At 42.5% G+C, this 13,652-nt stretch overlaps 1 protein-coding gene across 1 annotated transcript; it reads right to left on the minus strand.

Moving 5' to 3' along the window:
• Window positions 1-1,053: 1,053 nt before the first annotated feature.
• MAEL (maelstrom spermatogenic transposon silencer) lies at window positions 1,054-12,081 on the minus strand. The gene is made up of 12 exons (XM_072349542.1): window positions 11,862-12,081; window positions 11,436-11,522; window positions 10,613-10,709; window positions 8,872-9,027; window positions 8,306-8,347; window positions 7,620-7,747; window positions 6,499-6,553; window positions 5,836-5,977; window positions 4,765-4,827; window positions 3,841-3,973; window positions 3,494-3,572; window positions 1,054-2,713 (listed from the first exon to the last, which is right to left on the minus strand). Exons 1-12 carry the CDS (start codon window positions 11,991-11,993, stop codon window positions 2,598-2,600), a joined length of 1,230 nt encoding a protein of 409 aa, XP_072205643.1. The 5' UTR covers window positions 11,994-12,081; the 3' UTR covers window positions 1,054-2,597.
• Between the last annotated feature and the right edge of the window lie 1,571 nt (window positions 12,082-13,652).

Here is a 13,652-nt window from a genome sequence, read left to right on the forward strand (position 1 = left end):
CCCAGCTGATTCCCAGCTTGATCTTCATCCATTGCTTTCCCTTGTTTCAAATACAGAAGCTCAAGATCCTGATAGCAAGGACTGAGGCAAAGGCAGCACTGGGTTACTGTGTCATTCACAGCTCACACTGAGAATGGGTTCAATCACAGCGCTCATCTACAAGACCACTGCTCTCTGTTCATCCTTTTACTGTTAATACATTGCAGCTCTTCTTCCTGACCTTGAATTGCCTTACAAATATCAGTGCCACACTGGAAAGCTTTAGATTTCCAAATACCATCCCTACACACCTGGCCAATGTTTCTGGGCTTTTCCTTTGTGGCCAGCATCTGTTCCCACTTCCTATATAATTTTATTTATTTATTTTGCACTGCAGTCAAACTGAAAAGCCAAGACAGTCCTTGGCAGATCTACCTCCATTCCTAAACCGCTATTTTACTTGGTAGATGCAATCCTCAGTGTTCTGCCCAACTTCATTGATTCCATTAAAGAGTCCTCTCCCAGGGATTCCACCTCCCCCTTTCCCGCACACCCCCCAGGGTCTGCTCTCACTGCTCCAGTACGACAAAGCCACACAAAGCAGAGGATGACACTTATTTTCTACAAGAATGGTGCACAATTGGGAACTGATCGGATAGACAAGAGTTAATTACCTCACACTTCTTGTTGCTAGAGTAACAGCACCACATTTCTATTTATTCGAATCATCGGTTCCAGGAAAGACACAAAGGATGTCTTCTATCTGAAGTTCACAGAACAATAAACAAACCATTAAGGTTAATTCTGGATGCATTAGGACTAGCACCAAGTTTATAATAAGCCAATATAAGGGCTTTTGGAACTTCTCTCTTGCCTGTCACCTCTTCATCAGGAGGTAATGGGGAATAATCCGAAAATCATAATCGGAGAAGCTTGTGGGAGCTTAAGTCTGCATTCCTCTCTTTCTGCTCAGACTTCGCTATCTTGAAGCAGAGTAACAAACGCTTTTAGAAGTTTCTGTACTTACATTAATATGATACTGAATAAATATTTTAAGAATGAATTCTCTTCATTACGAACTGAAACATGAAACTTTTATTGTACTGACTTCTGAAAAGAATCCAAAGATTACAGTTCTGTACATTCTGAAATGTCGACGCAGCCATCAGCTGGAAAACTTAGAACTTGACTGTGTTCCACAGCAGATAAAAACCTTTGCCACTAATAAGTAAACCTTGTTACCGCATTACAAAGCTCTGCGATGCCCTTAAGTCTGGTAAACCTCAGTCTTTGAGGTTTACTGAGCTTTAACTGGTAACATCTAGCAGACCAACCACCTCAAAGCAAGCAAACACAGTAATGCCAAGGAAATTCCATGACAAGAGCAAACTCTTAAGTAGGATCCATCAAAATGGCTCAGTGATCCTGGAAGAAGGCCTTCAAATGGCTTTACAGCAACTTAGAACAGGTTTCCAATCAAACCAGCAACCGGCACTTTCTAAAACACTGATCAGCACACCTGAGTTCGCTCACAAGTGTGTGGATCCTCCTCTTTTTCCTCCTCTCGTATCATTCAAAAGATGGAGCTACTCAATTCTAAGATCCAGCTCCTAAAAGGAATGAAATTCATTTCCTCTCACAGTTAGTTGCTATGGAGATAGTAGCGCACAACCGGACCTCTGCTGGAACAAGATGTAGAAAAAAAAAAACCTAAGAAAGCTCTTATTTGTGACAATCAGTTGTTCAAAGACACACGCACTATGGAGGATGTTTACATAATAGACAACTAATTAGAGACGCATCCAAGATTTGCATCTCCACGAAACATCTACGCTTCCCATTATCCCTGGGCATGCTGGAATTACTCCCAGCATTCCTGTCCCACCAAATAACTATGACTGGTTGCAGCCAATTTAAATTAAAAAAACAGAAAACAGAGCTAATTTTAAGGAACGTGCATCTTTTAATTGATGATGTGGAGGAAAAAAAAACAATATCTACATTCCTGATACACAGTTTACGCCTCCAAAAGAATACTAAGAGACCAATAAAACTGCCACTACACTTTCTGATAGAATATCTGCTTTGTTTTTTGCATTGAATGACTACTTGAGTTCTCAAGGGGTGGGAAAAAAAAACAGAGACCGTGACACTTGACATTCCTCAGTGCATCCTGTCACACCTCCACTGCTCTCTCCATCGTATTTGGACAGACAGTTCTACACTGAAATATTAGTTTGCACACACAGATGAGGTGGAGGAGGTTACTAAAGAAAGAAGTTAAAGTAAAGCAGCACTTATTTAAAGCTGCACTGGCCACTAAAGCATTTCTAATCCAGTGATGTAGCTAAACGCTCTCCAATTTGCACTCTACGCATTAAGGAACTGAGCATTGCTTTTTAGAGATGATGCAACTTTAAAGCACCTTCCTGTAGATAACGAAGAAGACTTTCTTCCCTTAAGTTCAGTAAATGACAATTTTATCATTTTAACAAGAACCTGAACGATCAAAAGTTGCAGGTAAGATGAAAAACCGCAGGCTGGAGAAACTGTTGCTTATCTTCGGGAAACAAGAAAGAAAAAAAAACAATGTACAGCTGTCCTGGATGTGAAGATTTTCAGTTACTGAAAGACTTGCTCAGATCAGGCGTACTTTCCAGCCATCGAGTAATTCCTCTTCCTCGAATGGTACTCTTTCCATAAGGAAAACTCCTCACATCACACGAAGAATCACCTATTGAATTAAATACAGTTTACACATGGAATTTATACACTGTGGAGCGGAACGTATTCAATATTTCTAACAGGAAAAGTGAGAGACGGGGGTTCTGTCCTCCACAAACACCAAGTCCACATAAGATCTCACAATTTATATTTGGAACGGTTTCAGCATTTAATTCAGTGCATACCGTCTATGCAAAAACGGAAGCTGCAAACTCAGAATTCTTCAGTTATTTGTCTTGCAAACTTAATTCTGCTCCTGTTTGAAGGTTGGTCACACATTGCCCTAATGAACTGAGTGCACATACTTTATATGAGAAAGATTTTTGCCTCAAGAAGAGGACTTGAAGCAAACAGTTTTTATAGATCCAGGAGTAACAGAATACTTGGGACAGGTACCACTTGAATCTGCGCATACAACACCAGAACAGAGACAGTATTTTAAAGATGGCCCTGCCTCAAGGCATCTAAACATGCAAGAAAGAACTTCGTATGACAGAAAAATAAGGTGTTATAAAACAGATAGCAACATTTATAAGAAAGTCTGATTTTGGATAGACTTTCTGACCACAGGTTTTGGTCTAGTAATAAAAGTGCAGTTATTTCATCTTCAGAAATTCAGTGAAGTCTGCACTACATACCATCACAAACCCAGCTCACGCAGAGCTGAATAAGCTTTCTGTCACTAACACACAATAACATCTGAGCCCAGAAATTTGCAAAAGCTGTAATTTGATTATGTTTAAATACTCTTTTTTCCCCCCCTTTACAAATGGGGCAATCTCAAACTCACAATTGAAAGGGACAAGCTCTTGAACTCCACTTGGAGAAAGGATGCGTCTGTCACTTCCAGAACGCTCAGCCTTCAATTTCTGCAGGAAGAAATAAGCATTCAAAATAAGAGAAGTCTCCTCTAAGGTGACGTATGCGTAACTACTCATGATGCCTGTGAGTTGTAGTCAAAAAACCATCACAAGAAACAGCCCGGTTAGAGATTATTTTCCTTTTCTCAGTCTGCCAAGTATAGCTTAAAAAAGGCAGCATCCAAAAAGGAAGATGGCCGACCTCAAATCACCCAGTGTGTTCTAGAATATTTGAGTTAACTAGAAATAACACAGGAAAGCAACTTAAGAAACTGACCTGAAAACGCCCAGCATCCAGTATTACCCTCCTGAGATTTGTATTTCCACTGGAAACACAGTCTTTAAGAGGCAGGTGAGCAGCTGTCAGTGAGACTCCATACACACCAGCTAAAGATTTACTGATGCAATAACTTGGACCAGGAAAATAAAGAAATCAAGAAAAGTTTTGTTAAGAGGGCTGCAATGCCTACAGCATATGGAAGCACGGCAATCTTAGATCCTCAACTGACAAAGCCACCACAGATGAAGACACAGAGATGATAACGGAGCGGAAAAGGCCACTGTCACAGCAGCTAACAACCCCGTATCTTTCCAAGTTCACCAGAATATTCTACAACTACACGTGAATTAACCCAGACACTTCCATGTGCGTTACTACTATCGACTGAGATCTTCAACTGCATTTCTTTCCCAACTACCTCCTCATCCTTCCCCCAGCCTAAAAGAAAGAAGTTTGTGTATCAACATTGTATGTAAAAACAGTATAAACATAGAATTATAGCATGGCCTGGGTTGAAAAGGACCACAATCATCGTCTAGTTTCAACCCCCCCTCAGAGATGGATTAAAGTATTTCCCACCAAACTGAAGTTTAGTAAACCTCGGAAGAAAAACCGTGAATTATAACATAAAGAACTTTATTTTAGCTCTCCAATAGTAAGTGGAGGTAATGATGACTATAAACCAAGTGATGGATATTACCACATACATTGCACTATATTGAATCGCTAATATAGCAAACTGCTTTACAGTATTAGCACAGAAACCAAAGTAGAAAACAGTATAAAGTCCTGGAAGAGGAAGAAATAAATGAAACTGAAGATTTAGAATCACAGTGCTCTAAGCAGCCAGGACCAAAAAGTGTGTGCGCATAACAAAATGAAATGTCATCATACTGCAGATAACCCCTGAGAGATACTCACGCGATTTTCTTACAGGATGCCAAAGCACAGCAAAGTATGTCGTTCTCTTCATGCCACTCACACCTTCATAAAATTAAATCGAGGTTTATTGTGTAAGTATCTACATCTTTCATCAACACAAACAGTTGTTCTGACCAGAAGGAACAGGAGCAAACACTGAAAGTTATCTTTTGTCTCAAAATTACACAGCTGATCACCATTCAGTATCAGATCTAAGTGATTTACATGGAGTTCAGAACTGTGCTTAACTGACAACCTTTCGTATGCTGAGGTGGAGGGGAAAAAGGAGAAAACCCCTACAAAATGAATTCAAAAATAATGAGAAGCTTCCCACTACAATAAGCAGCAGCAGCGATTACTCAGTGATCTGAAAGTCCACAGTGTAAGCAGACTTTCAGGGACAGGTTTTAGTAGATGTAAAAAAACATTAAGACAATAAATTAAGATCAAATTACTAATTCTTCCTTAAAACAACAGCAGAGGAAAAGCTGAAGTATTCTTTTAAGTTAACTGTATCAGTGCTAAATACTCTCCCCCACAACAACTCTAACTAAGGGGTATAAAAATAAATAAGGGTCTGAGAGTAGCAAAAACATTCCTGCTCAAGACACACAGGGAAAGGAAGAAAACCAATCCCATGAAGTACATGCATTCTAACATTATAAAAAGCATTCCTTCAGGAAGCCAAGAGGTGTCAGTTAACTCTTCAGCTTGTTTTATGCCACTAGAAAGCAGGCCAAGTTCATCATCACAGTTGCAGTATGAGGTACATAGCAAAAGCCAGCTTCTTGAGACCCTGAATCTTCTCACTTCTATGACTTCACGTATCATACTGTATTTTCTTTTGTAACCCTCCTTTAAATCTACAGACTCGGCATTAAAGAGCCACTGGTCTTTTTCCTTTTTTTATAGACGGTATTTCATGTTTCCTGTTGTAGTCATGCTGCAAAAAGAAACCTTTTGATGAGATGGTTTGCTGAAGGTTTGAACCTAGCTTTGCACAAGCCACACGTAAGGCACCAGGACAGGTCAGGACAACATCCATTTCCACAGAAAAAGAACCCAACATACCTGGTATTACTGGAAAAATCCCACAGGACAACATCTAGCTCTCTAGACACCCAAGTCTTGGATGGCTCCTTATGGTATTTCTTCTGGTACAGTTTTACTAACAGGTCTTCTACAGTAAGAAGTTCCAGAGGGCTCCCCACACCTGTAACACAGAGGAAATCCACGTCAGCAGAACATTCTTTTCAGCCAGTCTCTGTTCACTGTCCACCTCTTTCTATCTATCTCTACATTCACATAAACCTCAGTAAATTATTCTATCGCTGTTATTAAGATCTGGCATCTCAGCAAGGCGGGTCCTATACGCTCTCAGTTTTCTCCACCATACCTTACCTACAGGCTATTGTTCCTGAGAAGCTATTAGCTCCCCCAACTATTACCCTATAATCACCTTTTCGTAATCTCACTGCTTCCACTACTCCTTTAACTGGCTGACCAACAAACAGTGTACACTGCTCCTTTCATGCGCTCAATGGCCAGTCAGCTGGCTGACCATGCAGCACTTAAGGGGAGAAAGAGAAGAGGGGGAAGCACACGCAGCAGTTCTAGCAACCAGCTTTGACAAAACCCTCAAGACCTCAATTCCCTCTGACAAATACAGCAGTCCATAATCAGACAGTCTTCCTTTCTTGGAGAAACAAAAGTCAGAAATGACTGTGCTCCCACCTGCCATGCTGGCCATTCGTTCAAGACACCAGCTGATTCGGAATCTGTCATCAGACTAGAAGAAAGAAAATTCCAGTCACATTCAAGAACTGCATAAGTACAGTATATAACTCTAATACCTGCAAGACCTCTGGCTGCACCTAAAGAAGAAGTCATTTCCAAAACAGAAGTCCTTGCACACAGCCTTCCTGAAAATTCCCTTGAAGAGTAATCAAATACGAAGGCAGCCTTCCAACCAAATCTTAGGAGAAATTCTGCACTAATATGTGGAGACAAGTTAACAGGCAATTCATACTACAGCCACCTCCACTAACTGCTGTATGTTACTTTTCTTTCACACACGGCACTTGTATTTACGTATGCAGCCCAAGATCAGGATCCTCCTCTCCTGCTATGGATTTACTAAAATTAGGCACAAGGGGAATAAAACAATTACACGTATAGTCGTCATGAGACTTAAATTCCTCTGAATCCCGACGTTTTGTTTCACTCATTGGCAACTCAGTGAAACGAGCGTACATAAGACGTATGCTATTCTCAAGTGGAAAGTCATTGAAGTGTGAGAAAAAAAACCCCAAAACCTTTAGAAAAGCGAGATTATCTGACTATTATCCAGCACAGTCAAATCAAATACAATCTTAAAAACTCAAAACAGTGTCAGAACATTCTGAAACGTTCACCAGCAGACTGAGAGCCAGACGTGCGTGTTGTGAATAAGGCAGAAAACTGCGTCTCTGATTTAGAAAAAGGTTAGCTTCTTTTTCCTAACAGCGCAGGAGTCTGTAGGGGTGGGTAGGGGGGGGAGCAAAAAAATCCAAGCACACACACAAAAAAAGGAGGTTTGCTCACTGAGGTTCAATATCATTTTTGATCCATACAAAAAGCTGGAATTGATTAAAAAAAAAACACAACAGGTTTTGACTGCTAAACTTCCAAAATCAGGTCATTTCTTTTTATAATGGAATGAAGAAACCTTGGGAAAGAGTGTTCCCACCCCCTCCACACACACACTTCCCTACAATCACTCATTTGCACACACAATATGCAGAAAATACTTTACAGCAAAGTCTCTCCTAGACTATCTACCGGAACAGAGTGCCTTACTTTGACCTTAACCGTACCTTGCAGTAAAAACGAGGCCAAACACCTCTGGCTGGCTGGGCAAACTGAAGAAGTTCACGTATGACAACTGAGTAGCAAGTACGTGTAAGATGAAATCCAGATATAGGGATCTTATGAGTGGCATCACCTAACAAAAGGTGAAGTACAAGAACTTTTACTTACGAGAAACTCTGTTTATTAAAATAACACCATCCCTCCTCCCTGTGTAGTTTGTAATTTACATGTACTTAAACACACACACCTCTTCTTCCCTACAGGCAGGGTGCGTAATAAAAGTTATCCAAACGTTATTTCTTGCAAAAGACTAGCAGTCTGGGCTGTGAGCAGACACACGCGCATTTACCCCTTTTGAGTGGCCACTACTTAAATATTTGACATAGGATAACATGGGCCAAGTTTGTTCTCCACACACACAAGGGGAGGAAGTGCACCAATAGAAACAGACAAATCTATAAACACTGCTTAAGAGTCACAAAGAAAACATGGCAGTGAAGAGCTTTGCCAAATAAGCGAGGTAACTGCAACAAGCTGTTCTGTCACCCCTTTCCCTTCAAAACATGAGAGGAAGTCCTCAGAAGGAGAAACTGCCAGGGAAGGCTTACAAAACAACTCGACACGGATCAGATAAGCCGAGTCCAGAACTGTAAACCATTGCATACCACTCTTCTTCTCCACTGATACTCACTAGCAGCCTGGCAGTGGTACCGATAACCACGTGGTGGTACTTCTGCAGAAAAACATGAGGGACAGAAGAAAAAGAACAACCATCATCCATCACCGCAGTGACAGATCCTTAATTCTGAATAGGCAGTACACTTTGATTTAGAGAAAGGAGCAGCTTCACCTTCCCCCGTGGCCCTGTACAAGCACAGCTATTTTTGAAAAAGATATCTGCAGTCGCATTCATTGGAAGAAGAGTACATTGCACTGCATGTATCTGTTGAGTCCAGAATAAACACTCCTTGGCACAAAACAAAGCACAAACATCAGAAGTACGCTCTGGATTTATTCTGCCCTCTTTAAAGCTTCACGCAGTCCCAGTACTTAAGTACATGCTCAAAAAAAACCAAGCAGAAAACAGCAACGCTCGGTTATTTAAAGCAGAAATCTAATCACCTGTAGTCAAAGAAACAAGCCTATCTGAATAGCAGAAATGGAACCGGTGCAGAAGTAACTGACGCTAGAGAGCTTCCCTTTCAACCCAAAGCAAGGCAGACTACTACTTCCGGGCTACCGTTCCTTGGAAATCACCTGAATCTATGAAGCGATGGAAGTCAGCCATGATGCCTTCCTGCAGGGAGTACTTGACACACCCGATTTCACAAGGGAGGAAGCGCTGGTCACAGTGGGACGGCAGCTTGCCGTGACTGTAAACATTCAGGAAATAGAAGATGTCTGCAAGCACAGCTGAGAGGAAAAAACCAGATATGTTATACAAGCACAGTATAATAAATCTGATGTAGGCACAAGAGGCCTGGAATCCAACACCAAATACTATTCTTTTTATGTTGGGTCTCTCTTTACCCCTTAGGAAAAAACAATCAGTAATTGCAAAGTACTTCCACAAGCTCCATTCGGTAACTTAGATAAGTTAAGTGAACTGGTAATCTTTGTGTAAAAAGAGAAGGGAAGAATTCCGCTAGCTGAAAGGACCGCTTGTCCTCACTGACTGAGCGCCCAAAGAAGACAAGAATATCCAAGAAAAGCAATACAAACTAAAATATCTTCTATTAGTTCTGCAAGACCAAACAACGAAAAATACTTTATATTAATGCCTAATAGTCACAAATCCTACATAATATAACAGATCCTACGTAAGTTCTTTCTTAAGATAATACCTACCCTTGAAATCTGCCCCTCATCAAAGCAATCAAACAAAAGCCTTCATTTGTTCTACTAAACAGTAGGGGACCAAATTTGACGGCGTTCAGCCCCACCTGTCCCAAGCTGAGTTCTGGAGCTACCTTACACGGATCTTAACCTCTACAAGCTGCAGTGGAAAAGGAGAGATACCTCCTGAGTGGAAATCTTTTCACATGAAGAAAAACCAAACAACCTGATATAGGTATAGGCAACCATGCAGGACTCTTATTGAGAAATATTAAGGAGCAGAAACAGAAAACACATCTCAGACTCAACTGAAAGATTGATTGGTTATGCCAGCTCAAGTCACCATGATCAAATTTACATCACAGTGACAGCTGAGCAATGATTCGGGCAGTGAGAAAGCTAACTGACATTACACTTTTTAAACAGAGCTACTCTTTTCTGACCCTCTATAACCATAACACATACAAGAGAGAGCTAGGTAAAAGGCTTGAGCAGATACCCAATGAAACAGCACAGATATAACTTCTATTAACCGCCTACTTAACTTACATTCCAAGTGCTACCACCTATCATTTTCCAGAATAAAATACTATAGACGTGTTTATTACTTAACCCTAATCAAAACATCCATTTGAAGACAACATACAAACAAGAAAGTTTAGTTTTCAAGAGTTCTCTCAACAAGGAAACCAGCCAGGTTACACAAGCACTGACCAGGTACACATCCACTCTTATTTTACTGAGAAGATGAGGAAACCATTTTAATGCAACACCCATATGATATAAAGTTTGAACTCCTTGCCCTCGGATCTCGATATAAACATTCTATTATCCTGAACTCGGATTAGGCCTTGTAAATCACAATTGTCAGAGCAAAAAGCCTTGAGAGAACTGTAAATAAAAGCATTAGTAGCTATACTCTTATTGAGCTAAAAGAAAAAACAGAGGACAGAATTGAGTGGATGCAGAGGAGCGCTTGCACTGACTTCCTTCTATACAAGGAAAGATCCTCGCAGGCCTACATCATCACTAAGAACAAGCACACATTTGGCACAGGTAACTACTGACAAAATTAAAACAATCTTTGCCTAGCTACCACCCAGGGTATCTTTATAAGCCAAGCTTTCATCTAGCAGCATCAGCTACTGTAAGATTACCATACCCTGATCACTCATCCACGATATTGCAGAGGCATCGAGAAAAGATGTCACTCTGTACATCTCTGTAGCCACACCAGCAGGTACTGGGTTATTAAGCATCTAGAAAAGATGAGAAAACTCAAGATCAACTAAGTTAATTAACAGCCGATAAAGTTCACCACCTCCCACACAGAAACACAGGGTGCCCACTGCTCATTACAGCTAGGTGGAACAAATCTTTATGTGCAAGTGCCTGCAGACTTGCTGGCTAAGGCAAGATTGCTAACAAAGAGATCGCCATCTTAGTACGTCAACCTGCACAGCTGGAAAGAACTTCAGCTAAATTTATGAACCGTAATGAAAGCCTTCAAAATAAGCACTATTTTGTTAAAGTTTAACTACTTGTTGCATGGAAGGACGTTTTCTGACTGAATTATTCAGCAATTCCAATGATTCTGATAAAAAAAACTTGAGCCACTCATTTGCCTTTGGTTAGGAAAGGTCTTCATGAAAAGCTGATAAAGCCCCAGGTCATCAGATTGCTCTGCTAGAGAGCAGTCAAGAGGGGCTCACAGGCCTATTAGTGAAGCAATGCACATCCACACACAAACATTAAGCTTTTTGGGTGGCAGAAAGATTTGGGCAGATGCCCAGAAACCAGAGAGGCTTTACACAATGCAATCTAGGCCTAAATTGTGAATAACATCCACATCCAGACACTCGAATTCCAGATAACTGTCCCTACTTGACAAGGGCTGATAGTTATCAGTTTACACTACTTAACAGGAGGAATTAGTCCCATTGAAGCAAGCACTTCCCAAGAGGCACTCCTTCCTGAGCCCTTACCTCCTTCCCTGCCTTCTGAAAGGATTTCTTTTCATTCCACTTTTGAGCCTTCTCTGCATAGAACATCCTCTCCTCCTCCGCCAGCAGCTGGAAGCAAAGCGAATTATCAACGAGGCTCTTTTTTACCTCTTCCATCAGTAATCCCACAAACCAACAGAACATCAGCACACTTTCAAAGGGAGGCTTGTCAATTACTTCAGGCACACTGATAACTATTACCACCCAACCAAGCGGGAGTTTCGGGGTAGTTTCCTCCCTCACAGAGCCATCCGGCACAAGACAGCTGATCAGCACATAGTCCCACAGCACCTCCCGAGGACCCACACATTTCTTCTCATGAGCCCTCTCCCCCAGCCAGGAGTGCCTCCCCCCACCGAACCTAAGCATCATTCACCCCAACCCTTGAAGGACGGCCCTTCCCCTCACCGCCCACTCCTGGGTGAGGTGGGGAAAGCCATCGACCACTCGGGCCACAGGCAGGCCGCGCTGCTGCAACACGGGCAGCCGGTCACGCACGAAGAAGTAGTAGGCGCTGCGGGAGCGCTGAGAGCGCGACATGGCGGACCCTCGCCTCGCCTCGTCCTCCACCGCCACGCCGCGACGGCGCTGATGTGGGCGGCCCGGGGAGCTGTGGGCCGAGAGGGGCGGAGAGCTGACCGAGAAGGGCATGTTCCTACTTCCCTTTTAACATGTGGGTGGTGCTGTCCCCTGGAGGTCGGTGCCGGCCTGCTGCTGCGGAGGCACCTCTGAATGTCGGCTGTTGCAGAACGTGGCAGGTGGCTTTTCATTCTTCCTTGGGATTGTTTGTGACTGTGAGCATTGAACGTCAGGTTCAGTAGGTCTTCCGGCATCTGCCAAGCAGGAAACCAAACAAAAATACAGCCTCCTGCTGCTGGTGACTGCATGTGATCCTCATCTGGACACTGTGCTGTGTTATCAAATGATGATCAGGGCTTTCCAGTGAGGGGTACTTTGAGAAAGAGGTGTGTGCTGCCAAAGGAAGCACAGGACAGCAGTGAGGGGCAGGGCCCTGAGGGCTCTGAAAGGCAGTAATGGCCTCAGCAGCCTCCCTAGGACTCAGTGCATATTGTGCCCCTGAGCTGGAGCTCCATTTAAGCTTGGGCCTGGGCACCAAACAGAGAGCAGCCTCCCGCAAGAGGCCAGAGTTTGGTTTTGAGATACATAGCAGAAGGGTGGAGGAGCTGAGATGGCGTGCATTTGCTTGGAAAGGCAAACTTGCTTATTGGAAATACAGAGTGAGCTCATATGTAAAGGCCACACAAGGGATCCCAGGGAGGGAACCCCTCCCCTACAAGGACAGGCTGAGAGCTGGGGCTGTTCAGCCCCAAGAAGAGAAGGCTGCGGGGAGACCTGAGAGCAGCCTTTCAACATCTAAAGGGAGGCTGTAAGAAGGAAGGGGACAGACTGTTTATAGGGCCTTTGGTTTCAAACAAAAAGAGTTAGACTAGATATAAGGAAGAAGCTTATTACAGTAATGACGGTGAGGCACTGTAACAGGTTGCCTAGAGAGGTGGTGGGTGCTCCATCTGTGGAGACACCCAAAGTCAGGCTGGGCAGGGCTCTGAACACCTGGTGGAGCTGAGGGTGTCCCTGTTCATTGCAGGGGAGTTGGACTGGGTTTCTCTTAAGAATCAAAACATTCTATAGTACTGTGTTTTACAAAAATGAGGCATCTGTATAGGCCCCCACCCCCCTTTTTTTTTTTTCTCTCTATTTAACCTATAATTGAGTACCTGATACTTATTTCACTGAAGGTTTGCATGCTGAGCCACAGTTCAAATAAGATAAAAGCTGGAAACAATCAAATACACATCATGGTGGTGAGCAGCATGAGTTGCTTCCTCCCTTAAGCTTTCTGTTGTTCTCTCTCAAAGCGTTTCTCACTGGCCATAATATATTAAAAAATAAAGGGAAATTAAGAGAGCAACAACCACAACTGGCTGTAGAAGAAAATTTAATCAGTTAACAGAAGGGACTGTGAAATATGATTGCCTGCAATTGAAGACCATAAGTTTGATCTGAAGCAGGGTAACTGAAATGGTGGTGTCAGCATAAGATCTGATTAATTTCTGGCCAGTTTTTTTTTTCTCCTAGATGTGTGATGTCTACCACATTCCTCACTGTTCTGTTTGTCTATGGGGACCATCTTGATGGGGAATCATCTTCAGGATGCGGTAGCAGTTCCTGCAGAGCCTG

This window comes from Excalfactoria chinensis, chromosome 1, assembly GCF_039878825.1.
Source record: "Excalfactoria chinensis isolate bCotChi1 chromosome 1, bCotChi1.hap2, whole genome shotgun sequence".
Classification (NCBI taxonomy): domain Eukaryota; kingdom Metazoa; phylum Chordata; class Aves; order Galliformes; family Phasianidae; genus Excalfactoria; species Excalfactoria chinensis.

What these genes read in the sequence shown, in the direction of transcription:
- MAEL (XM_072349542.1), bottom strand. Translation starts at nt 11,993, where the DNA reads ATGTCGCGCTCTCAGCGCTCCCGCAGCGCCTACTACTTCTTCGTGCGT. An exon ending in GTACCACTGCCAGGCTGCTA is followed by an intron (nt 7,748 to 8,305) that starts GTGAGTATCAGT and finishes ACCTTTTGTTAG; the next exon opens with GTGATGCCACTCATAAGATC. An exon ending in ACGAATGGCCAGCATGGCAG is followed by an intron (nt 5,978 to 6,498) that starts GTGGGAGCACAG and finishes TCTGTGTTACAG; the next exon opens with GTGTGGGGAGCCCTCTGGAA.